Source organism: Heliangelus exortis, chromosome 1 (assembly GCF_036169615.1).
Source record: "Heliangelus exortis chromosome 1, bHelExo1.hap1, whole genome shotgun sequence".
NCBI lineage: Eukaryota > Metazoa > Chordata > Aves > Apodiformes > Trochilidae > Heliangelus > Heliangelus exortis.
In genome coordinates this window covers 66376695-66404299 of record NC_092422.1, presented here as the reverse complement: position 1 = coordinate 66404299, position 27605 = coordinate 66376695, and the positions used below count along the sequence as shown (strand labels likewise).

At 37.7% G+C, this 27605-nt stretch overlaps 1 protein-coding gene across 4 annotated transcripts; it reads left to right on the top strand.

Moving 5' to 3' along the window:
* The first annotated feature begins 1424 nt into the window (after window positions 1-1424).
* Window positions 1425-26513, top strand: TUBGCP5 (tubulin gamma complex component 5). Of its 4 annotated transcripts, XM_071746698.1 has the most exons (24): window positions 1425-1697; window positions 4598-4651; window positions 4729-4837; window positions 6885-6981; window positions 7571-7681; window positions 8216-8295; window positions 8671-8806; window positions 9854-9971; window positions 11369-11458; window positions 11999-12092; window positions 12357-12603; window positions 12803-13005; window positions 13701-13816; window positions 14891-15159; window positions 16125-16323; window positions 17665-17853; window positions 18656-18838; window positions 19120-19204; window positions 19318-19438; window positions 20419-20597; window positions 21343-21468; window positions 21980-22068; window positions 24434-24534; window positions 25471-26513. In XM_071746698.1, the coding sequence occupies exons 1-24, from the start codon at window positions 1519-1521 to the stop codon at window positions 25515-25517; spliced, it is 3222 nt and encodes a 1073-aa protein (XP_071602799.1). In that variant the 5' UTR covers window positions 1425-1518; the 3' UTR covers window positions 25518-26513. The 4 variants fall into 4 exon arrangements, with proteins under 4 accessions (XP_071602799.1, XP_071602821.1, XP_071602810.1 ...); XM_071746709.1 differs by lacking the exon at window positions 7571-7681 and having other exon boundaries at window positions 1465-1697; XM_071746720.1 differs by lacking the exons at window positions 21980-22068; window positions 24434-24534; window positions 25471-26513 and adding an exon at window positions 21556-21802 and having other exon boundaries at window positions 1461-1697.
* Window positions 26514-27605: the final 1092 nt, after the last annotated feature.

The following is a 27605-nucleotide window of genomic DNA, read 5'->3' as shown; positions in this document are numbered from 1 at the left end:
AGTGTGCCCAGGTGGCCAAGAAGGCCAATGGTATCCTGGCTTGTAAGAGAAACAGTGTGGCCAGCAGGAATAGGGCTGTGATTGTCCCGCTGTACTCGGTGCTGTACTCAGACCACACCTCAAATACCATTTTGGGCCTCTCACTACAAGAAGGACGTAGAGGTGCTGGAGAGAGTCCAGTGAAGGGCAACAAAACTGGTGAAGGGTCCAGAGCACACAAGGATTACGAGGAGTGTCTGAAGGGACGAGGGTTGTTTAGCCTGGAGGAGGCTGAGGGGAGACCATATTGCACCCTAAAAGGTTGCAGCCAGGTGGGTGTTGGTCTCCTCTCCTAAGTAACAAACAATAAACTGAGAAGGAGTGTCCTCAACTAGTGCCAGAGTAGGTTTAAGTTGGGTATTAGGAAAAATGTCTTCACTGAAAGGGTTGTCAGGAACTGAAACAGGCTGCCCAAGTGAAATGGTGGAGTACCCATGCCTGGATATATTTATAAGATGTGTAGATGAGGTATTTAAGACTTGATGATGACTTGGTCTTTTCCAAATAAAACAGTGCAATGATTCTATTCTGTGATCCCATGTACCAAATATTCACTACGGGTGGTTCATCCAGCTGTGCAAAAGCAAGAGGTTCAGTCAGGGAGGCACACAGCCAGCTGCCTTAGAAAAGCTGGGTGGCAGCCAGGCCTGCTGGTGCAGGGTGACCTCAGCAAGATGCAGAAATGCAGACACTTAGGTTTTAGGAACTCAACAAATCCTACTGAAGTGGGTGACAGGGTGGCCCTCCAGAACACCTCTGAGTGACGGAGCATCCTTCACAAACTAAAACTAGACTGAGATAAACTCTACAAGGCAGAGCCACCCATGCCTACTAATGGGTAATTATCACCCCGGGTGACCAAGCCTTGGCGAGGGTACTTGCCAAGGGCAGTGACATTTCCCTGACAGGAAGATGAGGCAGGGGTGTGGCTGCAGGGCCAGGCCCACCCCAGCCCATCCTCTCCCGTCCCTCATCAGTTTCCTCGGTGACCTGTGACAGGACCAGAGGAAATGGGTGGGAGCTGCGCCAGCGGAGGTTTAGGCTGGATGTTAGGAAACATTTTTTCACTGAGAGGGTTGTCAGGCATTGGAACGTCCTGCCCAGAGCAGTGGTAGTCACCATCCCTGCAGGCATTTTAAAGGCGTTTGGACCCGGTCCTTAAGGACATGGTTTAGTAGTTAGCTTATGGTGTTGGTCAAAGCTTGGAGGTCTCTTCCAACCTAAACATTCAGTGATTCTGTGAGGGGACCCAGGACCCACCACCCCTGTCCCCTCGGCTCCGGCCCGGCGCACCCCCCCCCTTCCACATTCCCGGGGCAGAATGCTGTTGGGGGGTGCCGGCTCTCGCGAGAGGCACGGCGAAATCTCGCGAGAAGTGCTGCCCGCCCGTGGCGGCGGCGGCGCGGAGGCGAAGGGCGGGAAGAGGCGGCTCCTCGAATCCCCCTCCCCACACGCTCTGTCCCCCCCGCCGGTCCCGTCATGGCGGTGCCGCCGCTGGTCTCGCCCGGACATCGCAGCCGTTTCGAGCAGGAGCAAGACCGGGCCGTCCGCGCTTTAGTGCGCAGCGTGACCGGGCTGTCTGAGGAGGATGAGGATGAGGAAGAGTTGGGCGGCGGCCGGTTCCAGGCGGCGCTGAATTTCGCTTGGTCCAACTTCAGGTCAGCGCCCTCCACAACCCCCGCGCCCCGGGGAGGAGATCCGCGGCTGCGGCCGTGCCCCTCAAGCCTCCGGGGCTGGGGGGCAGCCGGCGGGGCCTATCACCCCTCTCCCGCCTTGGCCCACCGGCGCTGCCGAGGGAAGGAACCCCCTCGGAACCGGCACCGGATGGCGGGCCGGATCCCTTCCTGTGTGCTGGAGCACCGCGGTGTGGTGTGACCCGCCTGGCAGCCGCTGCCACCTGGTTGCCCGGGTGCCTGGTGGCTGCCGGGGTGCGGTACCGGGCCGTGTCCTGCCCAAGGCTCCGTGCGCGGTGCCGGGGGCCCCCCGCGGGTCCCTGTCAGAGGCCCGGTGGGGGTTACTCCGTCGCTGTGATTAAATTCCCTCTTTCAGGGCTGTTCTTCTGATCTGCAAAGAGATAGCTTTCAGCATCTTCATTTAGCCGGCAAAAAAATCTGTTTGCTGAAGGAAAGTGCAGAAATAATAACTGTGTGTAAAGAACAAGTAAACAAAACTGCCAAATCAAGATAAAGCTTCTGGCCAAGAAGCTGCTTACATGAGAGGTTACATGTCTGCGGAATAAAATGCATTTCACGTTATTTGAGCTTGTCAAAACTGGTTTTATTGGCCTGTAATGTGTATTATCTGCATCACGTTAGTGCTGTTACACTGACATCTAAAATTTCCTTACTAGAACTTTACATACTGCTCCTTCAGTTATCACTGTTGTCATTTCAGTGTCTGCTGCCAATTTTTTGCATGTTCTGTCTCCAGTTTCCCATACCCTCACTAGCTGCTGCCTCCTTGGAGTCTTAAGCACTTGCATAATCTGATGCAGCAGGTACCCAAACAATTTAAAACCACTGCTACTTATATGTTTTTTAATGCTGTTTAAATCCATCTTTTGGAGTGAGTAATAATATAACTGCATTGGATTAAGTTGGACTGTGAATCCTAACTACTATTAGGGTCAAATAAGTCTATTCATTTAATAACCAAATAGCCACTGGTCAGCAGCAAAGGTCAGTCTGAGGTGTGGGAGATCTGGGTATGACTCTGACTGTAGTCAGTGTTTTGACAAGTTCAGCTCTGTTAAGTTTTCAGTAGGCTAGATGTACTTATTTGGAATGTAGGAAGATGGTAGTTGCTTTCTTTCTGTCTTTGTTACATTTACAAGAAAAATTTTGTGCACAGCATCCTGGCATCGCATTTATTGGTTGTGTAGCTGTGTCAGAATAGTTGCTTGTCAGTTATCCTCAGCCTGCAGAATGGTTTGGTGATGGTAACAGGGTTTCTTGGGCAGGTAAATGTGCCCTGTCTTCATCTCCTCTTGTCACATCTTTTGGTGACCCAGTTGCTGGTGTAGCTGTGTGATCTTTTAGACTGGGAAATTATTGCATTGAATTTGTTTTTGAAACAATGTCAGTTAAACAGAGGGAGTGGTGCAGAGCTGATTGCAGACTGTTTTGACAGACCTGGGAAGAAAAGGGATTTTATGACAGAATTGGTGTCTAGGAAAATGGGTGTGGAACTTCAGCCTGAGATTGACTAATATTGTATTTACGAGCTGTGAGATCCTAGGTTGTAGCAGAAATTGTTTCTAGTTTCAAGTTTATGAATCTTGTGTTTTGTATTGTTAGATTTGATTATGTTTCTATGCTGTAGTTCTCAGATTCATCTGTTCCTTTCAATGCAGTATGGTAATTCACTTCTATTCATAATATTCCAAAGTTGCCTAAAGAAATGTATACTTTTTTGGGGTGTATGTAGCAGGGTCATTAATTAAACATTAGGTAATAGCAGATTAAACAAATTTCACTTGCAACTTCCCTACAGTTTAATTTTTCTTTTTCCAGTAGAGATTTTTGGTTTAATTTTTTTAGAGTTGTCTTTCCAGTCTGTTTTTTATAAACCTTCCAGTTCTTGTAGTTACCACCATTTTCCATTTGAGTTAATGATTTCCTCTGTAAACTGATGTTCTGTAATAGATGAAATAAGGTATATTTCTTGACCTAAATGTTAGCTACCTCACTCATTAATGTTGTATATTATCATACTTTTGTTCCAAAGCCTTACATACAGCTCAAATAAGACTAATGGGTCCACACTTCTTTTATGTGGACATGCTTTCATCCTAAAGTGATACTTATTAAAAATCTGTGCTACTTGCCTTACAATGTCATTTTCTAGTTTATTACTTTGACACTGAGGTGCTTTTAGATTGTCTTTCTGAATTCAGTCTGTTTAGCTTAAAATTTTGCTCCTGATTCAGATCCAGTAGTTCTCATTTCTGTCTGTGGTCATGAGAGTTTCCCAACTATGTCCTTTACAGTTGTTTTTCTCTCTGTGGGACTGGGTACTCTAATTCCTTCTGCAAAGTTCATCTTCCCTTTCATGGTTTCGTCTTTTGACCCTGTAGATGTTGCCTTTGGTGTTGTATCTTCAGTTTGATTAAGCTCTCTTCTAGGCACTCTCCTTTGCTATTTATGGAGGAGTTTCATTTGGATTTAAGGCCTTCCCATGTCAGTGTTTGTGTTGCGTGTACTTGTGTATTTGACACAGATGCTTTTGACAATATTCTTCTTGATCTCCTCTTTCCACTTGGCTGACACCATACTTTGCTTAGTTTGCTGGTTTAGTTTCAGCTTAGTTTCCATTCAGCTGAAAATGATGGTTAAATGTAACCTGTATTCCATTTTCCCATCTTTAAGGAGAGTTGCAGTTAATCCTTCTTGAGTTAAGAGACACTAAGATTAAAACTTGTTGACATTTAGTGTCCTTGCTGAATTAAACATGTGTTATTAAATTAGTAATGTTGTTCTCACGTATGTAAATCAGCTTTAATTTCTTCTTCATTTAAGCTTCCTTTATAAACATGTTGTAATACAGATTTCTTACACAGATTTCACCGTTTTCTTGATGTGAACAGTCACAAAGTAGAGAGGACAATAGAAGGGTAAGTTTCATGCTTATGGATTGATAATGGATTCGTTAACTTTTTTGAAGCATTTTTGATACTATTTTTGTTATTAGAATACATGAGAAATTGATAGTTCATTCTGACCTTGGAAAAGCAGCAAGTTGGAAAAAACTAACAGAAAAATTTCTGAACTCACCACTCCCAAGTACAGAAGAAACAAAGGTATGTACATTGCAATTTTTTTTAATTTTTTTTTTTTTTTTTTAGTCAGCACCTTAGCTGACAATCGGGACTTCAGTTGTTGTGGAAGTTGCAGATGACTTAGCAGTGGGTTTTGCTGTTGCTCTTCAGGTCATGAATTTTCAGGGTTGCATTCTTTAGTTTCCTTATTTATTTTAGGAATGTGTTTGCTGCCTTGTCAGGGTTTCAGCACGCATGGTTTCATGATTAAAGTGACATAAAACATCTGCTCTGCAATGAGAATATGGTCAACATTGTGCAAATGCCCTCTGTGTTCTAGAACAACACTTAACTGAACAGTTCTTATCTTTTGCATGCTTTTTTCACCTTCGGGTAGTACGTCTGGATGTTTTGATTTTACTGGTTCCAAATGGAGTGTTCCTGTCCTGTAGCTTCCTTACAGAGATTATGTGTATGTTTCAACTTTGATACACTTTGTATCAAGTCAGTGTAGGATGCGGACTGAATGGGTATGGCAAAAGTCACACTGAGGACAATTTTCAGTGTGGTTTTTAATAATGAATGTGATCTTTGAAAACTGAAAACTCCTGCTATTTGGAAATTTAAGCTTGTGAATTAAAAGTTGTTTCTTCATATAATGATATTCTTTAATAGTGCTGTGCTGTGTGTTCTGAGTTGTAGTCTGGTTTTACTTCCCATTGAACTGATAATTCCTTTCTTTCCGCTGCTTTAGATTTCCTCTAATTTGTGGGGAAAACCCTGGAACACTCAAAAGCTTACAGATATGTTATAATTATTGTACTGTGCTCTTCAAATTTTCGAAAAAGTACCTTTAGTTGTGCTTGGTTTGAGAGTCAAAGAAAATTAAAACCAAACAAACCAAAACAAAAGCCCAAGCAAGTACTTAATACTTGAATGTTGCAGGTATCCTAGGATTTGGGAGAGATTTTTTTTTTTTCCTTTTGAAAATGCAGCTGGGGTAGTTAACTTTAGGAAGTTAACTGTCTTTAGCTTTAGCAGTGGTATATAATTGGAAGATTGAGTATTTATCAGTATTATGACTGGTAAATTAAATACCAGCTCACACATGTAATTCTGTCAATGACCTACTGGTGTTTGACAAACTCTTCTAGAGTCAGTAATGTTTGATAGGAATGTATTATATTCCATATATATATATATATATATACTTGATGAGTATGATGCTGCTTTATCAGAAATTTGAGAAATTGAGGTTTTTTGTTTTTTTGTTTTTTTTAATAAAAGTGGATCTCATTTCCAAAGAGCTTTGTAATGTGTATGTGTATGTGTCATTATATAGGATGTAGACAGCAAATCTCCATGTGTCTAGCTATGAAATGGCCTGCTGAAAAATCAGGCCAAAGAAAAGTCTTTGGTTAGTAAGAAATTGTTGTGCTGTAAGCAGGTATTAGAGAATAGGCCATAACACAAATCTCTGCAGCAGACCAGTGTGGGCACAACCTAATTGAAGGCCCCTGTTCACAGCTGCATTAGTGCAGTATAGGAGTTACAGATGCATCTTTAATGCTTTGTGCAGACTTTCAGATGAGGGAAGTTACATGAACATGATATTAAAACGTAGTGACCATAGCAGAGTGTTTCAGCCAACTTCATTTTAGCCTCTATTTAAATAATCAGCCATACGAACAAGGGAAACTAAGACTTGGTTTCCTCTAGGCCCACTACTTGTGTCCTTTTGCCTCATCCATGTTAATGTAGCTGTCCATTATCACTTGTCCACTGGTGGCTTCCTGCTTTCACAGTACTTCAGGGCTCCTTTTCTCTATTTTCCATATTCTCTTATTATTAGCTCAGTAAGAAGCAGCTTATGCTGTGGCTACTTTTGAAGTATTTGTATGTTTATTGCTCATCAGTAGGCAAAGAGGATGGATAACATTCAGTATCATGCTGCAGATATGATTTTTGTAATTCATGGCTGGGGAATGGGGACCAGTGGGAAGCATTCCTGCAGATAATAGGCTTTTAATGCTAACTGAAATCTTCTAGACACTTACTGACTTGCTTTTTAAAAACATGTGTTTTAAAGACAGATACACACTATTCCATACTGTCTCTTCTGTTGTGTTTATCTGATTCTCCATCCAACACCACCTATGTGGAAAAACCAAGAGTCAAAGAAGTGGGTAAGTTCACAAAATGTTTATATTTCTAATAAAAGATAAAATCCATTAGCACAATCCATTAAGAAGGACGTTTGATTTTGTCATTCACTTCAAGGTACTTTATTGATTATCTTTTTATAATTTATGCACTTAAAATAGCCTGCAAATCTTTCCTCCCCCATTTATGTTACATCACCTAATCAAGTTTGCCAGCCACCAAAGTTCCTCAGGAGCTCTTTTTGACTTGTACTGCTATCACTCACTAATGTTCTCCACCAATTCAGCTGTGCTTACATGATCAAAGACAGGCAACAGGGTTTCTACCCTCAGTCTCTGTCTTGCACCTCAATAGGAGGTCTTCTGAAATGTCTTTGGTGGTGTAAATTGCTGTATTTCCCGTGCAGTCAAGGAAAGGGAGGTACCTTTGAAGGTTTCCAGAGGGATATCCTAGATACCTGGTTGCTAAAGCAGGGCTGCTTCACTCAGTGCCTAAAAATGAGGCTTGTGCTTAAGTTTGAGTGGATACCATCCCGCATTTGTTTACAGTGTTGTATCATAGACTGAAAGAAGAATATTTCAGACTAACCTAAAGAAAATCTTGCATCTTAAGATTCCTTTTTGAATGATCTCTGCACATTCCCTCGGCGGTGTTTTGAATGCACTTTCAGCCCATTCCAGGAATGTGAATATGAAGAGGTTATCTCAAACAGCACTAATTACAGTTGAGTAAGCTTCATGTTTAAGATATAATATATTGTAAGTGTGATTGTTATTTTTAAAGTATTACACATCACATCGTGGGTATGTGGTGTCTTTTTCAGAGAGTAAGACAGTTCTTGCTTCATGTTGTTTACAGTCTGGGATCCCTGTGCATATGTAAATTATACATTTAGAATGTTTCCACCGAGCTAAATGGGACTGGTCATACTAAGTGATATGATGCATTCTTGCATGTTTTTCCACAATGTAATGTGAAACAGATTAATGTGATGATGGCACATGATGTTACATATTTTGAATGTGTGAGCAATAGAACTGAGAACTGAGGAATAAGCATGGTTGTTATGTCACGATTCACATGTCATGTTGAAAGTCTATAACCTTGTTAAAGGAACAGTGGTGTAACCTTAAGTGGAAGGGAATGCCTTTTGTTTTAGATTTAGAATAACAACAAATTTTAGCTTTGAAAATGTTTTTTTAGAGGAAAGTCCAAGTTATGTGACACTTACTATTTTTATATTTATACTTCTCTTAGAAAAGGAAGAAGAATTTGATTGGGGAAAATATTTGATGGAAGGAGAAGAAATTTACTTTGGTCCAGGCATAGACACACCAGTAAGTAATTTCACAGACACAAGCAGACACAAATACACAGGCACAAGCAGATTAACACTAATGCAAATGCTTTTGTTCTTCACCCTGTTTGACTTAGTCCTGCAACTAACCAGGCTATTTCTGCTGACCATGCCTGCTCCTAATCAAACTCGGTGTAGTTCTGTGATCTTTTCCAGTTCTCTTATTTGTGTGGTTATTAATGTTATGTATGACTTAAACCAGTCTCTGGTAGACAGTTATATTAGTCTTAGCTCTCTGAATTCACTTCTTGGTGGAAGAAAGCAGAGAATAGTTTATGTTTGGCTTGAATAGGAAGTTAACAGATCTGTCTGCTGTGTTGTACTGAGGTGTGCTGGGTTTTGTTGCACTTTATAGGATTGGTCTGGAGAAAGCGAAGAGGAAGAAGACACTCAGCCTTTGAGCAGGGAAGACTCCGGTATCCAGGTAGACAGGACACCTTTAGAAGATCAAGATCCAAATAAGAAAACAGTACCTAATATTTCCTGGAAAGGTTAGAATAAGCTGTAATTCTTCTCCTGCAGTCAGACATACTCAAAGCCAGCAAACTAATGCAATTTTATTTATTACTTTTGATGAGGTATTATGTTTTAGACGTAAAGCTGTAGTTTTAAGGTGCACCTTGTTCACTGCTGCTTGTTTTATTTTTAGCAGTAAAGAAGTATTATAGAAGATTTGATCTCATTTCTGTTGTTGCTAGTGGGAAGAATTCTGTTTATTTCTGTAAAAATAGATACAGATGTTCCAATGTAGAAATAAAAACTTAGACATTAAATGCAGCATGTGATTGTATGGATATAATGTAAACTTCTGTTAATTATCAGAATACTGAAGCAAAATTTATTTTGACAAGAGAAGTGGTTGACTCCATTCTGGGTATGAAGCATTTTTGGAGAAAAAATAATGAAGACACTAGGGGCTTACCCTTGGGTAGCTTCAGGGAGTCCTAGCTGTGTCTGTATTTTTGCATAAGATGTTGTAGAGGGTACCTTGCATACAGGGTATCTTGCATAAGAAGACAGCATACTGTTCATATATTGTATAAGCAGTAACTGTGTAACTGGGATTAGACAAAGTTTTCCTGATAATAACTTTTAAGAAAAAAAAGAAGATCCAACAACATTTTTAGGTAATGGATACTAAAAAGGAACATAGTGACAAAGTTGGTGGTATCTGGAACTTTTTTTTTTATAAAGTCAGTTTGGTTTTGTATATATAGTTTGAGGATTGCCTGAGATAGAAGCACATTTTTTGAGGAAGAACTGGAAACTACATAGTTTATTATATTCAAGTTTATTTTTTAGGACTTTTGCAACATTTAGGAGACAAGGCATTTCTGTATAAATTAATTTGTGCGTGATGGCGTCGTGTATTGCGTGTCTAGTAAAGGGTAAATAGTTGTTAACTGTAACTTATTTGAAAAGGTCTGTGATTGTGCAGCTGCACGGGGAGGCTTATTAATAAATTTTGCATGTATTTTATAAGCATTTCCTGGATAAATAGGATCACATCACAGACTGTCATGTGTCTGTTTCCACAGTAGGTGAACCTGATGCCCGCAGCTGGCTGGAGCAGCATGTAGTTCCCCAGTACTGGACTGGGAGAGCTCCTCGCTTTTCACATAGTTTGCACTTGCATTCTAACCTAGCTGCAGTCTGGTAAGGAAACAGTTGCACTTACATATTCCTTAGTGGCATATAGTGCTAAATTATTACTTTATTAAGCATAAAGTCATATCAATTTAGTTAAAAACAGGATTAGAGTAATATGAATCTATAAGATGAACGAACGAGTTGGTTTGGTTTTTTGCTATTAGTAGATTCTTTTCCTTTAATTTAGTTTTTATTACATTTATCATATCAGAGAGGGGTTTTTCTTTTTCAGTTAAAACAAATCTTATTGTTGAATTTTGTTTGGGCTGACCCTTACAGAGGTCTCTGAGGAACTAATATAGGTGTGTTGTAAGTGGTCCTGGAAATAAGTAGTTCCCTAAAGCTTAACTTTTTGTTTGGTTTTGGTCTCCTCCTTACAAAGTTAGTCTTAAAAACAGATTTTGTATGTGAAAGGAACATGAAGCACAGTCTTGTGATCTGCTGTGGAAAGAAAATCAGAGGAAGATCATTTAAAAAAAAAACAACGTTTGTTCCCTCTGACCCAAATTCTGATGTGTTAGTATTGCATTAATACAGGTCACTAGATTTGTCCTTGATTCCTTAAATTAATTAATTTCTTCATCAAAGAGTTGAATTTTTATGTCAGTTGATTATCTAGACAGTTATGAACCAATATGTACAGTGAATATTGGGAAATCAGTAACATTGAAAAAAGCAATTTTTTTTCTGTTGCAATGTTACAAGCAGATCTATGGTTTATATATATGTGTGTGATGTATAGCCAGTACTACTTAATTTTGATTTTTGAATTTTGACCACAAGTACATAAATTTTGCTACAGGCTATATTAATCAGTCAAAATGCTTGAAATATAAACAATTGTTTTGTAATTCACTAAAACATGAAAAATATGGTGGAAGGTTTACAAAGATATAACACAAGTTCATGAAGGGTAAATTCTTCAGTGGCTGTGAAAGTTTCCATTTCTTAAGTCAACTTGTGGGCTAAAGTGTGAATTTTTTTATATGGGTTAGTGAAATTTTACTTTTTAGCTTGGTATTCTTAACAGAAAGTATCTGAGTAATTTTATTCACAGTATTGAATGGGAAATAACAAGACAATCAAGGATCAAAAAATTTTTTTTAAAAAAAAGGTAACCCAAAACAACCCAGATTCAGTAGTTTCAGGTATTAGCTACTTAATTGCTTGTTTTGCTGTTTATGCTGAGATAACATTTGAATGCTTTCTATAGTATTTTGCTTAACAGTATGAAAACAAATGCTGCTTTTGTTTAAATACTTGAAATGCCCCCCTGAACACTGAATCTACGCAGATATAACTAGAACAAAACTGGGCCTTAAGATTGTTGTTTCCTTCTTACTTTCAAGTGATTCAGCTCTTATTTCAGCCATTAAATTGTTTTCATTTCCTTTTTTATGAAGGGACCACCACTTGTACACCAGTGATCCTTTATATGTGCCAGAAGATAGAACGCTCGTCACTGAAACTCAGCTTATACGGGAAACTCTTTGGTAAGAGCAACATCAAAATCTGACATCTTAATCTTTAGTATTTCTCTCAAAGAAATGAGAGATTTATCTTTAAAGTTGTGCCTGAAGAAGGAATTATTACTGAATTTTTAGCTTGCAGGATTACTGACAATAAAGATGCTGGTTATGTGTGTTAACCATTCAGATTCACAAAGAATTAGCTGACTGCCTCTTATATGCATTGATTCTTCCAGCCTAACTGTTAAGCAGCAACTTGTTTGTCTTCTGCTGCCATGGAGTTTTAATAGTGTCCAATTTATAAAGCAGCTTTGACTTATCCTATGGCTGGAAATAATCTCAAATGGAAAGAAACTCTAAGAGGTGTTTTCTTGATGCCAGTGTTTTATTGTTTTTGTTCTAGCAACAGCTTAGAGTACCACTAGCATTGTAGTTGATCTGTGGTCCCCTTTTATTCGAAGAAAAGAAACTTCAGGCAAGGGGGGGCTAATTCTTTTATTAATTATGTATTTGTGAGTCTATTAAGGGGAGAAAAATTTACTGCTCTTTCTGTTCATTTTCAAGGCTACTTTCAGGAGTGAAAAAGCTTTTTATATTTCAGCTGAATGATGGGAAAGTGGCTGTGCGGAATGATATTATTGTAACTCATTTAACCCATGTAAGTTGTTTCTGAATTTCCATGTTTCCACAATTGTTTTTAATTTAGTCAAAACACATCCATTAATAAAACTGAATGGGCTGTTCCCATATATGAGAACAAGGTGAAGTGATAGAGATGGCACGATTTTAATGTATTCTAATTCATAGAAATACTTTGTGACTTAGTTTTTAGTCTTTATAAAACACACAGTTTTATTAGATTCTAAAAAGTGTGATTGGTTTATTTTTTTTTCTTATGTTCTTTTTCTTTTTTTTTTCCTAGAATTGCCTGAGATCTGTATTGGAGCAGATAGCAGCATATGGTCAAGTTGTGTTTAGGCTACAGAAGTTTATTGATGAAGTGATGGGACACAGCCCAGAAAACATACTGCATGGAACAATTTCCACTCCAAAGAAAGCCACTGAAGCCCCATTCAGAACCTATCAAGCCTTTATGTGGGCCTTGTATAAATATTTCATTAGCTTTAAAGAAGAACTCACTGAAATTGAAAAGTGTATAATCAACAAAGGTACTGTGCAAGGCAAATTTTACAAGAGGGGGGCACCCAAGCAAATTTTTGTAAGAGGGAAACATGCAGAACATTACAGAGATACATACTGGAACTGTGAAAGATGCCATGTTGCATTTTAAAACCTCATTAGTAACATTGATAAGTTTGATTTTTCTATTGGCTGTTACATTTATACATATTTGGATTTTTTTTCCAGATAAAACAGTCACGCTTTCAATAGTAATAGATAAGTTGTCTCCCCGACTGGCACAGCTGAAGGTACTTCACAAAGTTTTCAGCACAGGAGTAGCAGAAGTGCCACCTGACACTAGAAATGTTGTGCGAGCATCTCATCTGCTTAATACTCTCTACAAAGCTATTCTTGAATATGACAGTGTGGGAGAAGCATCTGAGCAAACGGTAGGGAAACTAATTCCTTCCTTAGTAGACCAACACACTGGAATATTTATTAACTTACATTTCTTTATGGTGATAGAGTGTGCCATTCAGCCAGCAAGGACTGAAGACAAATTTGATAGTCATCAACATCATGCATTACTGTTAGCTGACATGAGTTTGCTCAGCCTGGACAAAATCAGATTGATAGGAGATCATCAGCAGTGTGTTTTTAGGACTGAGGGGCAAAACTGTGGGGAATTTGGGGCCAGAAAGATGTTAAGAAAGAGGGAGCTTTGAAATAGTTTTGCCTCTTTCTATTTCAACAGCTGCATAATTCAGTTAATGCTGAAATATAGGGGTTTTGGTTTTGACAGGAGCATTTGTACTATACTAGTGAAAATACAGTAGATGTCCTTTTGTTTTCCTGTTTTCTACACTATAAAACCATAGAAGGGTTTATGGCTATCACTTAAGAGATACTAGAGTGAAAGGAAAACAATAATTGTTATGACAAAAAGTAACAAAGCATGCACAATGAGTGCTTCCATTAGAACTACTGAAGCTCAAATATTTAGTTTAAATTGTCATCCTTAAAACTGACATTTGTATCCTACAAACTATAATTACCCAGTTACAAGGTTTGGCTTTGCTATGTTGCTTGTAATGCTTACTGTAAAAGCATTAAGCCACTTCTTTCTTGCTTCCTTTCAATTCAGGTGTCTCTTCTGTTCTCACTCTGGGTTGAAACTGTGAGGCCATACTTACAGACAGTGGATGAGTGGATAGTCCATGGTAATTTGTTTGATCCTGCAAAAGAATTTATCATCCAGAGGTAGGATTGCTGATACAGACACACATAGTGCTGTGCAAGCATGAATACAAAACCTGCTGTAGAACTTGAAATTGCCATTAGGGTAATTGAATTAAATAGGGAATCCTACTAGGTATTGTTCTGGAACAGAAAGGTTTTAATTTTTGCATCTATAATAAATAATCAGCAGCCTGACTCTCAGTTTGTTAATTTTTTGTAAAAAGAAATTCACCATTTTTCAAATTAAAGATGTTTGCAAAAATTTAAAAAATTAACCATTTTATTCTTTTAGTAATCTATAGTTATTGTTAATATGGTGTCTTGAATTACATGGATATATAGAATGATAATGTAACTTAGGCTTTTGCCTCATAATTACTGACCAGTTTCCTTCCTATCTGCAATAATTAACTGAACCTCTGCTAAGGTGGCTCAAGGTAGAGCATGAAGAGAAAACTTTAGTACTGTAATAAATCCCTATTGGCTGAAATCTCTTCTATCCTCACTGTGTCCTGCTTTTCTTTCTGTGGTTCTGCAGTTGTGTTCTGATTACTGCCAGCAAGGTTGATTTCAACTTGTATTTGAACTTCATTTTAATTATCTAGTATAGGTTGCTTTCCATCTGACTTCAAAGACCAAGCTGGGTATCTGAAGTAAATAGCATAAAAGAGCAAAGTGAAGCTAGGAATCGAGTTTCACCTACTCTTTATAAAGTGTCTCAACTTCCCTAGCAGTATTTGCTTTGTTGTGGGTATTAAATAAATCTGCATGTCAATCACTAATAATTTTGTTAGTAGGGATGAATGGCATTGTGGAAAAATTTAATTGTAAGTATTCAATTTGCCTTGGTTGGGTGTGGTGATTATTTGGTATGTATTTTTTTTATCTGCTGTGAGATGATTATTTATCCTCCTAAAGCTATAATCCTTTCTGAGGCATCTAGATAGTTTATGATGGTTCATATAGTTTTGAAATAGCTTCTTGACTATTCTAAAAGAAAGGTAAAGCATAGAGCAAAGATGGTTCATATTTTCTAGTCAGAAAATTTCATATTTTGAACAAGGAAGTACTCAACAGCTTTTTATTTCTTCACAGAAACAAAAATGTTCCAGTTAATCACAGGGATTTTTGGTATGCTACCTACACATTATATAGTGTGTCAGAGAAGACAGAGAATGAAGAAAAGATGAGTGATAATGCTAGTGCCAGTTCTGGCAGTGATCAGGCCCCTTCAAGTAGGCAGCACACTATGGTCTCTTTTCTGAAACCTGTGCTGAAGCAAATCATTATGGCTGGAAAATCCATGCAGCTCTTGAAGAATCTTCAGTGCCAAGATGGCTCTCCAAAGCAGGCTGCATCAAGAGGTGAGATGTTAGTTTGTGCACTGTTGTGCCTTAAGATGTCTAACAGTATGGATGCATTTTTTATAGTAATGTTTTTGTGATTTTAGAATGATATAATTATCTTTGTTGAACGTCATTGTCATGGCTGGTAACTTGAGGTCTGATTGAAAACAGTCTTCCAATGCAAATAGGTGAAAAGGGCAAAGTGAATAAAGATTGAGTGTTCCCTTTGCTTTTTGTTCTATTTTTCCTAAACTTGTTTTCATGTGCCTGCAAAACTTTTTTTTTCTTAGGAGTCGAGCAAAAACAGCTTGCATGGACTAATAATAAAGCTGTTTTGTTATAATAAATATCTGTTTTTTCCATCACTAAGTGGCTGAGAAATTCTGAGCTAGCATGTGGAATTTTTGTTTCTTTTTTCAAAAAAAAAGCTACCTGATAATTAAGTAAAATATATTTGGATATTTATGGTAATTATCTTGACTGATTGCAAAATAGCAAAACAGTGTAACCAATATGTGTCTGCTGATTTTTTTTTTTTTCTTCAAATACATTGTTTTGCTGTTTCTTGATGTTTAGAATTAGAGATAGTTAAATTACTTTGGAGGCTTTGTATGCTTAATTCCCTCTTTGCTGGGACACCATAAACAATTCTAGTGAATACTGCAGGGTTGTTTCAAGTGCTAAGAATTAATTGCTTTTGCACGTGAAGGAGAGTTCTCTTAATAGTCCCAGGGATATTTTATATTCCAGACACCCATTCAGCAATCCATCTGAACACTCCTAACTTCAGGCATTGGACTAATCCCACCGGTTTGGCGATATTAGTTAAATCTGTATTTGACTGTTTGCCTTCAGAGCAGTGTAAATTCAGTGTGTTAAAACCGACCAAGTAAATACTGGACTAGAGAGGAGTTCTTGCAGTTCAGAACATTTTTTTTTCTCTCAGAACAAAATCCTAACATGGGGTGTGTTGCCCACTCCAGATGCTGAACGAAAGAGTTTGTATACGCTGTTCCTGGAGTCGGTGCAGTCTCGCCTGCGGCACGGGGAAGAGTCCGTTCCAGATATGATTACAGAACAGCAGGCCACAAAGCAGAGCCTGATAAAGATGCAGTCTATAGCAGAGAGACACTTGGAACTGGATGATGTCCATGACCCACTGCTGGCTATTAATTTTGCCAGGTAAATGAATGATCTTCCCTCTGTGTTGCTGCAAACAAGCGAGCGCAGAATAAAGAGGAGCGCTGGCAATCAGCGGCAGGAGCTATGTACACACTACCTGTGTGCTTACTCACAGAAAACAAATTTAAATCAGTGAAGAATCTGCTGCTCATGTCTGTTAGCATAGAAAATGAGAGTAGTCATAAAAGGCTTTCAGCAAATAGGTGTTTTGATAGTGAATGCTGTTGTGAATTCTAAACTTTTAAATGTGTTTGCTTGAAATGTGTGCACAGTGTCGTTGATTTGCACCAAGTATGTTCTTCGGCAGATGCAGCTTCAGCTATGCTGTGCTCAAGTAATTTAACTTTAAAGCCTTCCAAAATTTATGTTAATTGCATAAAAATTATTCATTCTTGTAATTAAAAAAAGTCAGAGGTTGTAAATGTCTTGGAAATTAGCAGGAAAGATAAACTCTGAAAATCTTGCCTGTTGCGTGATTACAGATACAAAATAGCTTTTAATGCTTTTTTCTAAATGCTAATTTGTGATTTACATGTTTTGATTTCAGTCCTAGGAGGAGTTTGTTTTAAATAAATCATAATTAATAGCAGATAATGCTCCATTACGTCCCTTGTTTTTTGGGACTATTTTGTTTATCAAAACTGATAGATTAATTCACTGATTCATCCAGTCTATCAAAGTGATACCTACTGTGAGCTTGATTTCCGCTTACAGTGTGTTCAAATAGAGAGCAGCTTTTTACAAATTGCTATAATGATTTGATCCTTTTTGTGACAAGATAATTTAACTTACCAAGTGTATACTGCAGATAATTCTCTTCCCATGGTACAATGTTTCAGATGATATATAAGGGATCCCATATTTAAGGTACCTCAAACCAGGTCTATGTTGGGTGGTGGTGGTGGTTTTTTTTGTTTGCTATTTTGTTGTTGTTCAAATTTTAACTTTGTTTCTGTAATTTTATTTTTCTTTCCTTGGGAGATTCATGTGACTGTACATGCAGACTATACTCATAAAGATCCATGATAATGGGTTTGTTTATTAAGCTATATAGTTTTTGAACTTAGTGTTGCTTTTTCAGAATTACTGCTTGAGCAATTACATTATTATAGTATGCCATCCTTTTTGTTATTCCTGGTCCTACAAAACCAGTATGAAGAATCACTTAATAGGCTTGATATGTACTGTGGTTATGAAACAGCTTTTATTACTTCTGTGCTATATTTTTGGAGCAGAGGATCCAATTGCTCTATTTAAAATCTTTGGAGGTACGACATTTTTGTGTTATGTATTATATGAATTGTGAACCTTCTTCCCTAAGTAGTTTGTTTTACTTTGAAGGCTGTATTTGGAACAGAGTGACTTTCATGAGAAGTTTACTGGTGGGGATGTTTGTGTGGATAGATCCTCAGAATCAGTGACCTGCCAGACTTTTGAGCTGACACTAAGGTCTTGCCTTTATCCGCACATAGACAAGCAATACTTGGAATGCTGTGGAAATCTAATGCAAACTTTAAAGAAGGATTATAGGTAAGAAAGTAGATCTGTTTTTCCTTAATACTTTTCTCTGATTACCAGTGGCATGCGATACACTAAAAGCAAGAATTTTTTGTTGATTTTCTATTCCAATTTGATAACAACAAAATCAGTAAGGAAGAAAGGGGGATCTAACATGATAGAATCCTGGGTGAAAACTTAGTCTAAATCAACAGCAAAACTATCATTTGTCATCAGTGCACATTCAATAGGGAAATTGTTTCAAGCGGTACTTTTAATAGTGTCATTTGAAACTGGAAGACAAATTTTAGGAAGCCAGAGTATATTTGTATAATATGAGATTCAGTTATGATACTATAAAATCAGAAGAAAAAAACAATGTGTGGTATTTTTATATTACTTAGGGTGGAATAGCCTATTCCCTTTACCTTTCAGGTGGTCATAAGTAGTCATGCTTTTCTCTTTCTGAAATAATGAATTTGTAGTCATGGTTCTCATGAGAGTTGTAGCTTTACTATTCTTCATACTTCATCCAGGAGGAGAAATCATAATTTTCTGGGGCTCCATAATAAAGTCTCTTCTAAGACAGGACTGTCCCTGCAATTGCATCTCCTCCCCTAAGTTCTGTTTATTTTTGTTTTGGTGTTGGTTATTTTGTTTTAATTGAACACGTGAAGGCTGTCTGAGGATGAAGCAAAGAATTCACCGTTGACTTCATAAAGTTTATGTTCAATACTGAGTTATTGTACTGAAGATTTTTTCTGTAAAAGTTGAGTTGTATTTCACTTACATGGTTAAGACTGAGGAAATGTGACAGGGTTTGTTCCCTCTTTAGGCTTGTAGAATATCTGCAGGCAATGAGAAACTTTTTCTTACTTGAAGCTGGAGATACCATGTATGACTTCTACACATCTATTTTTGACAAAATTAGAGAAAAGGAAACTTGGCAGAATGTTGCTTTCTTAAATGTTCAACTTCAAGAAGCAGTTGGACAACGCTATCCGGAGGACAGTTCAAGGTAAAATGCAAAATTCTGCAAAGTATAGTCTATTTATGTTTCTTTCACACTTACCTATACTAATATATTTAACTTGCATATTGCAATACTTATTATTGCATTCTCATTACACGAATCTGTATTAATGAAGTTTTGAGCTATTGTTATCACTTCTGCCCAAATCCACCAGATTAAAATCAGACTATTGGTATTTAGCAATAAGAAGTAAAAAGAAGATAGTTAAACTAACTACTAGTTTAAAACAGGTTGTTAACAATTAAATCATTTACTTCCTTGTATAGGTTGTCTATATCATTTGAAAGTGTTGATACAGCGAAGAAGAAACTCCCTGTCCACACCTTAGATGGTTTGACATTGAGTTACAAGGTAGTGAGTTAATATTGCTGTAGTTCTTATTCAAGAACAGATTTTAAATGTTCTGTTGAAGTGACTTGCATTTTCTCCCTTGATTATGCTCTTTTTTTTTTTTTTTTCCTCAGGTTCCTTGGCCTGTGGATATAGTTATAAGCTTAGAGTGCCAAAAAATTTACAATCAAGTTTTTCTACTCTTACTGCAAATAAAGTGGGCCAAGTATAGTCTAGATGTTTTACGATTTGATGGTAAGAAACTTCTTCAGTGAAAGATACTCTAAAAATGTGTTCTGTGGTCTAAGTAGTGTGCTGCTTTCTCCAGTAAGTACTATAAACCAGTCGGAATTTTGTTCCATTCTATAAAATACTAATCTCCATTAGCTTTGCAAATTAGATACATTAAGCAGGGTATGTTTTTCACTGGTTTTCAGCCTCAGGGACAGCACTATTTATTTATGCATGCCATTTGTTTCTTTGATTCAGGTCTAGTTAGTTATATTGCAAAATTGTTACCTAATCCTTCAGACCTTGCTGTTGAAAGAAGGTCTGTCTACCACACCCTAATGTTTTGCTTTATGTATAACCCAGGTTTTTATGAGTAGTACCTTGCAAACAACTGAAGAAAATAAGATGAAAAGTACTCTTATTTGAGATTGAAATAGTAAGCAAGATAGTTTAGAATACATACTGTAAGCTACAATTTAAATATTAAGGGATTGTAGAAAGAGATCTCATGGTGTCTGCTTCATCAGGTTAATGTTTATACTCTTTCTGTTCCATATAAAGTAGATACATCCTTCGTGTTCTAGAAAAATAACTTGGAAAATTAAGAGATCATCTACATTTTACACATTAGTTAAGTAATTCTTTTTCTAAAAGTACATAAAACTGTAATGTGAGTGTAAAAGGTATGAAAACCTATTGTTTAAACTTTATGGGTATGGCTTTGTGCTTAATTCTTTTTCCTCTTTGTGGAGATAGCATACATACTTTTTTTTAGAGTAGATTTTAAAAATCCTTCACATAATTAGCATTTCCTTTTGTAGCATTTATCAAATCGTATTGTACATACCCTGGCAGACTATTCAGTTTTAATAACACACCTGAATCGCAAGAAAACCTTACATTAGTATTGTGTGCAGAATAAGAAGTAAAAAATCTTAGTTTTAAATAACATTTTAGGTATGTCGTAAGGAATTCAATGTAATAGTCATGCCTTTTCTTTTTAGAACTAGTCAGTGCTGCAGAAAACCCACAGGCTAAGGAAGGAACTTCTTTAGAACAAGGAACACCTTCTGTATTTGGACTGCAAAAAGAAAATATAAAGCAACAAATACATCGCATGTTCCTCTTACGAGTGAAACTTATGCATTTTGTTAACAGCCTCCACAACTACATCATGACTAGGGTTTGTCCATTTCCTTTATTTTAACATCTTGTAATTGGAAATGCAGTATTAATTTTCACTTAAAACATAAAGAAAACAAAACCAGAAAGCAAAATCTTAGTTCAGTACCCTTTCTGCAAGATGGTTGTGAGCTAAATGTTTAAACTTAAACTTGGCCATTTTAAATGAATAATTCTAAAAATGCTTTAGAAGTTCATTATGCATATGGTTGTCCTTTGGATATTATTAGTTCTTTTTGATTGTTTCTCCCAGTGACACATGACTGAAGCACAGTCATGTACAAATAGGTTTCTCTCAAGCTGCTGCCCTCTTAAGAGCTGCTGTGCTTATAAAAGTGTTACTACAGCCATTTTGGTTAAATGGATCCTTCTCAAAAATCTCTAGTACACAGATACTAGAGATATAAATATGAAGGCAATGCCTGTCAATTCATATCTGCCCTACTATTGCCTTTTTTTCCCCATTAATATAATTAATACACTCAGAATCATCTCCCCCTGGGATAGTCTGTCTGCCTTCGTGCATTGGCAGTATTCCTCTTTATATGAGGAATGTCATTGTGCAGTTATAAGAAGGGTTCAAATTTTTTGCTATATTGCTGGTTATTTGGACTGTGAGCCTAATGTTTGAGAGAAAAAAGTGATTTGGGCAATTTTAGGCTATTAGAAAAAATAATAGAAATTGGAAGAGAGTCATAAGCCTTTGTGTGCAACACAGAATTTAATAAGTATGTTCTTCTCTTAAGATTCTTCACAGTACAGGCTTGGAGTTTCAGCATCAGGTAGAAGAAGCCAAAGATTTAGATCAATTGATAAAGATTCACTACAGATACCTGTCTACAATCCATGATCGCTGCCTACTGAGAGAAAAGGTGAATAAAGAAATTGGCATATTTGATATATTGAGTTTAACAGAACAAGAAAATAGTTTAATACTAATTATTCTGTCTATTTTACAGTTCATCCATACTAAGCAGTATGTAGGTACTCTCAAAGAAATGGTAGCTTTTCCAGAATTACCACTGAGGTACAGTTTCCCTTGCAAATCCCAGCTTAATTCTGTCAAGGAGAGAAGATGTAATTAAATTCTCTGTATTGGATTTTACATAACTGATTTGTTCCTAAGACATGGCAGGATCAGAACAAACTGAGGTTTGGTAAAGTAATGATATCCCACATACTGGCTGCTGAGTCCTCACTGAAACACTCAGCCGTGAAATGAATCAAAGAGCAAATGCAAAATACATCTTAAATATGGAACAATTACATAGAACTTGGGGGGTTCTTTTTACAGATTGGATAATTGGTATGTGGTGCTTTTGTATTATTATGCCAAACAATGAATTTCTGACTTTACTCCTTTTGTTTTAATTGCTATTCCAGGTGAGCTTTGTGAAGGAAGCTATAATGAAAGTGTTAAATTTAGTATTGATGTTTGCAGACCGTTGGCAGGCTGGTTTGGGGGCTTGGAAGTGAGTATACATACCCAGAATTCTACATGGACATAATTTCATAGCTTAGAATATGAATTTGAGATATTTTATGTGTGGAATAACAGACTCTGGTCAATGTTCAACAGCAGATATCAGAAACCATTTTTTTTTTTAAATTTAATTTTTAAATACCAAATAATATTCTTTTTCTTAGCAATAGTAAAATTTAGATAGAACTTGAGTTTCATGCCATTGTGTCACTATATAATCAGTATCTTCTACTAAAAAGCTGGAAAATATGTACCTTTTAAGTATTTGAAGAGATTGTAGAGCATAGCAATGAAGAGGGTTTTCCTGTGTACTTGTTTGTAATGTTAAACTGAGAGGTTCACAGGTTTGGTTTAGGATCATATTTCCTGGTGATGATTGAACATAGTAGGCAGCTGGATGCTTACATTCATTAATTGGCTTTTGGAAAGTGAGGTTAGTTTGACCTTCGTTCTGGAAGAAAACACATTTTTTTTTCTTTAATAAAAATAGCCATCCAAATGTAACCTAAACATCCTTAAGCTTATAATCTGAACTGTCAAAAAAATCGTGTGAAAATGTGAAGATGTGGAAGTAATTGCAAGTTCTGACTGGTATCAAGATTTTCAGGCATGCTTGATTCCTTTGGTTCAAATGCTCAAATTCTGAAGTTATTTTTGGTCTAATTTTTCCTCCAATACTTCTGTAGTAGCAACCTGGAATGGGTGTCATTTTTTTGATTTTTGGAAGTGTGCTTCCTTATGTGTCATGATCGAAGTTAGAAACCTGCCTGTAATTTCCAAGATAGGATTAATGCACTGAACTGTGGTTCAGTTGTTTTCCTTTGAACCATAGAATAGACTATTTCATTTGGATGGGACCTAAAATGATCATCTAGTCCAACTGCCTGATGACTTCAGGGCTGACCAAAAGTTAAAGCATGTTATTAAATGCATAGTCCAAAAGCCTCCTTAACACTGACAGGCTTGGGGCATTGACCACCTCTCTAGGAAGCCTACTCCAGTCTTCGACCACCCTCTTGCTAAAGGAATACTTCTTAATGCCATGTCTGAACCTGCCCTGATGCATCTTTGAGCCATCCCTATGCATCCTGTCCCTGAATACCAGGGAGAAGAGCTTGGCACCTCCTTCTTCATGTTCCCTCCCCAGGAAACTGTACAGAAGTCACCCCTCAGCCTTCTTTTCTCCAAACTAGACAATCCCAAAGTCCTTAACCACTTCCCATAGGCTTTTCCTTCCAGTCCTTTCACCAGCTGTGTTCCCCTCCTCTGGATGCATTCAGAGACCTTCACATCCTTCTTAAATGGAGGGGCCCAGAACTGCACACAGTGCTGAAAGTGAGGCAGCACCAACACTGAGCACAGCAGAATAATCACCTTTCTTGCCTGACTGACTGCTGATGATGCATGTGATGCACCCAGGATGGAGTTTTGCCTCTTGTCTGCCAGGGCACACAACTGGCTCACACTGAGCCTGCTGCCAACCATCACCCCCTTCTGCAGGGCTGCTCTCCAGCCACTCCTTTCCCAGTCCTTACTGTGTATTTCTGCTTGTGTAACCTGCTGAGTGGTAGTGGGCAAGTCTCCAAGGCTGTGTCTTAGCATGCAAGGGTTGATCTGTGGCCCTGAGGCCAGCTGGTGGGGACTGGCTGACAGCTGTATTTTTCAGGATTAATTCTTTCTGGCACAGACCTAGAATTTGGATCCCACTCTCCTGTGGCATTAGGAAGTTGCTGTTTTTTGAATGCTTTTCCAGTTTGAAGTGTCAGAAATAATTTGTGAAGGCTCATGATGAAGACTAAAACTCAGATATGTAGTTACATGCTCTTGGATGAGGCAGGAATAAGTCACAGCTGATGTCTTGTCATCTGTATCCTCTTGGGAGGGGGAAAAAGAAAAGAAGTGTCTGATGTGAACTACATCTCCCATCTCTGTTGAGCACTAGCTGGAATTCAAGGGTTGGCTGGTGGTAAAGCAGTGTGGGTGTCCCTGTTTCATTTGGCAGTGTAGGTTTACCCCAAGGAACTCTGAAGCAATATGGACCAGGAATGGCTGTGTTGAAATACAGCAACAATGTACGAGCAGTGCTTGTCAGTTGAAAGCACACAGTTCTTCATAATTACTGCAGAGATTGCTAAGATGATGAGGAAGTTACCAGCACCACTGGGATAGTGTTCAGACACTGCTTTCAAAATTGCCTTTGTTTTCTAGAAGTGGTATACACAGGTGTAACTGAAATATTTTAAGTTGAAGACAGAATGCTATGCAAAGAGAACTTTTCTCATTTACTATAAAGCTTTGGCCATCTGTTGGAGTGGCTTGTCTGTTAAGCATTCCTCTGTTGAACTGTTCCATAGGATGGAATCCATAGAGAAGATGGAATCTGATTTTAAAAACTGCCACATGTTTCTCGTAACTGTTCTCAACAAAGCTGTCTGTCGAGGCTCTTTTCCTCACTGTAAGTACACAAAGCTTGTCACACAACCTGTATTTACATGTGAGGTTTGCTAGGAATGTATTTACATTTTAATCTGTTCTAGTGTTTCTCAGTACACCTTAAAGAATCTCATTTTGTGACTTACTCACAGAGGGACATAAATTAACTTCATTATTTTTTAGACTATTTGTGCCATCTTGGTTTTTATGATGGCTACCTTCAGTTTACCTGTTTCCTTGATGAGGGCACACTGAGGTAGCCGAACAAATGACAAGCAGTTTTCTAAATCAATGAATGAAACTTCAGTTCTGGAGGGCACAGAAGAGCATTATTTTTGTTGTTGGATGGCAGCTGTGATACATCCTGAAAGGATAAAGTTTTTGTACTGTGGTGCCTCAGCTGCAACTGCAGCAAGCTCTTGGCTCTGCTCTTGTTGGAACTTCCTGCCTAGCAAAAATGTCAGAAGAGTGCTTCTCTGCAGGTAGCCCAAAATTAGCTTTAATTGCCAATCAGTGCCAGTCTGAGCTAGGGGGGCATCTGCTGGGTGGTGTTGGCTGCAATGCAGGTGCATGTTGTGATGTATCTAATAAACAGATTATATCTGCCATCACTGCTACTCAGTCTACAAGAGCTTGTTGTCTTTAAGAATGGCCTACTGCATATAACACCCCCCGCCAAAGTTTATTCATTGTTAGTCTGCAGCAGTTTGTATTTAAAACAATTTCTTAGCAGTTCTTGCCACCTGAAGTAACTAGTGGATAACTGATGATGAAAGGGGTGAAAGACTGGCTAAACTGTCAGAGATGCATAAAAAGTCTTGCAGTCTTCAATCCTGAAGTGTTACACTTTAAGAAACAGTTATCTGCCTTCTAAACTAGTGAATTTAATATTGCAATAAATATTAGCAAACTGCTGCCAATGCAAACATTAATTACTTTTTAATGGTTTTGTTCACAGTGGAATCTTTAGCTTTGTCACTGATGGCTGGCATGGAACAAAGTTAACACCTGAATCCATTGAATTACTGAAGAACTTGAATTCATCAAATCACTAAAGAACTGGAAGCAGCATTTATATTGAAATTCCTATGTTAAAAAGCTGCAAGCATTTTGCACTCCAGTTTGAATTGTGTATAGCTAAATTCCACTGAGGGTTTGGAGCTGTGTAAAATATTTTAAAATGTAAATAATGTACAGGTATTTATGTGTATTGGTTGTGGCAGTATTTTTCTCTGTACATACATGTGTCAACATCAGATAACATTGTACAGTGCGAAATTCATCCTGTGTAAACAGTCTTATGTTAAAATACATAAAATGCACTTCATGCTCTAAAAAGGATTTATTTTTTTAAGATGAATAATCACTGATTGCTTTTTGCATTAACTTTGTGTCTGTGAGTAGATCACAGGGCAGTGTGGAGTGATGGGACTCTTATTATTCAAAAGCTTAGTTGAGTATACTTGGCCTTTTTTCCTTTTAATTCATCTTTCTTAATGGTTCTTGAAAACTCTTTGGGGACAATTTTGACTTGCAATAAACTGATGTAAAAAATGCAAGACTATAAAAATGGGCTACTGCAAGCCATAAAATACCAGTACTTTTTATGTTAAGTGATCAAATGATTACTAATTTAATGCTAAGTCTTTGTCAGTTTAAATAGGATCAAGGTTAGGATGTGTAATATGTGTAACTGCTGGGTTGTTGAGATGTTTCAGAGGTGGTCCAATATGACTTGACCTTTTTTCTCCTGCTAAGCCTTTTGCAAACAAACCTCATATCTAATAGCTCTTGTAAATCAAAAGATTATTGCAATACAGAAGAGTACATTTCTAGAGAAGTAAACGTGGAACATGTTCTGCACAGGATGACTTACCCTGTCTCTTCCCTGTGGAAGTTTCTCTGTAGTTCTGGCATCAGTACACCTACATTTAAAAAGAGAAAATCAGTCATAGCCATCTACCTCTTTATTTGACTAAATAAATTATTTGCTAAGTGGAATTTCACCGTTGTGTGTGTTTCTGCTGAAATCTAGTTGGTAACTGAAGTTTGAGGGCTGTTTCTGCAAGGTAAATGAAGTGTATTACTACCAACTGTGAGACTCTGTGGCTTGCATTAGAAAACTTTTTTTTATCTCTGAACTCAATGTCTGGATATGTAAGTGAATATTTGGGTTCTTGTTTGAACAGTCTATCTCTGAAGGCTCTTCAAGTTACAGCCGTAAAATGTTTCCTGGAAAAAGAATTTTTTTTTAAAGTGGAACACTGGGAAGCTTTCTGCTGCCCTTCAGAATGTTCTTTTTTTGTGTGACTGGAGGTTTTGCCATAGGGAATGTGATGTTTCTGTTATCCCCTACTACCACATGACATGCTTTTCAAAGGGGATGGTTTTTGTGGTAGGTAGACACAGACTAACAAAGGTACTATGTACCTCCTATTTACCATGATTGTTTCTCACTAGAGATTCCGTGTTATTTATTGCATGCAGAGAAGGTGTATGCTCTTTTTTAACTGTTTCATGCTCACTCAGAGTAAAACTGAATAGCATACTCATAGTTTGAAAAGACATATTTGTACCAGGAAGTACTGGTTCATTACTTGGTAATGTATGTATGTTTTGCATTCTGTGCTTTTAAAAATCTAGCAAGTGGTTGCCATATTTCTCCATTCTGTATGGTTGTTACCATACAGTGCTTTTCATAGGTAGACTTATCTTGGGTATTATTAGCTGGATCTGAGGGGAAAAAAGCCCCACTTAAATCCTTCATGTTGATGAAACAAAAATTCCTAGTAAACAATTTTACATATTTTACTTATTTTTATAAAAATTTTTTTTTCCTTCTTTTGGGACCCCATGCAAGTGAAAGAATTTGCCATTTCACACCATTTCCTGTTTAGGAATTAACCTTGCATTCTGCAGAGTCTTCTGTGCACTTAGGAGGTGGATAATGCCTGCACACCATTTTTCAACCAGCTTCCAATATGTATTTGCTTGTCACAAAAGCACAGTGGAAAATTGAGCTCTGTCAGTGCTGGCCAATTCCAGTCACAGACATGGTCCCTGCTTAGCTTTTTGTGTGTCAGTGATACTCAG

What these genes read in the sequence shown, in the direction of transcription:
- TUBGCP5 (XM_071746698.1), top strand. Translation starts at nt 1,519, where the DNA reads ATGGCGGTGCCGCCGCTGGTCTCGCCCGGACATCGCAGCCGTTTCGAG. An exon ending in CTCAAACAGCACTAATTACA is followed by an intron (nt 7,682 to 8,215) that starts GTTGAGTAAGCT and finishes TACTTCTCTTAG; the next exon opens with AAAAGGAAGAAGAATTTGAT. An exon ending in TCGAGGCTCTTTTCCTCACT is followed by an intron (nt 24,535 to 25,470) that starts GTAAGTACACAA and finishes TTTTGTTCACAG; the next exon opens with TGGAATCTTTAGCTTTGTCA.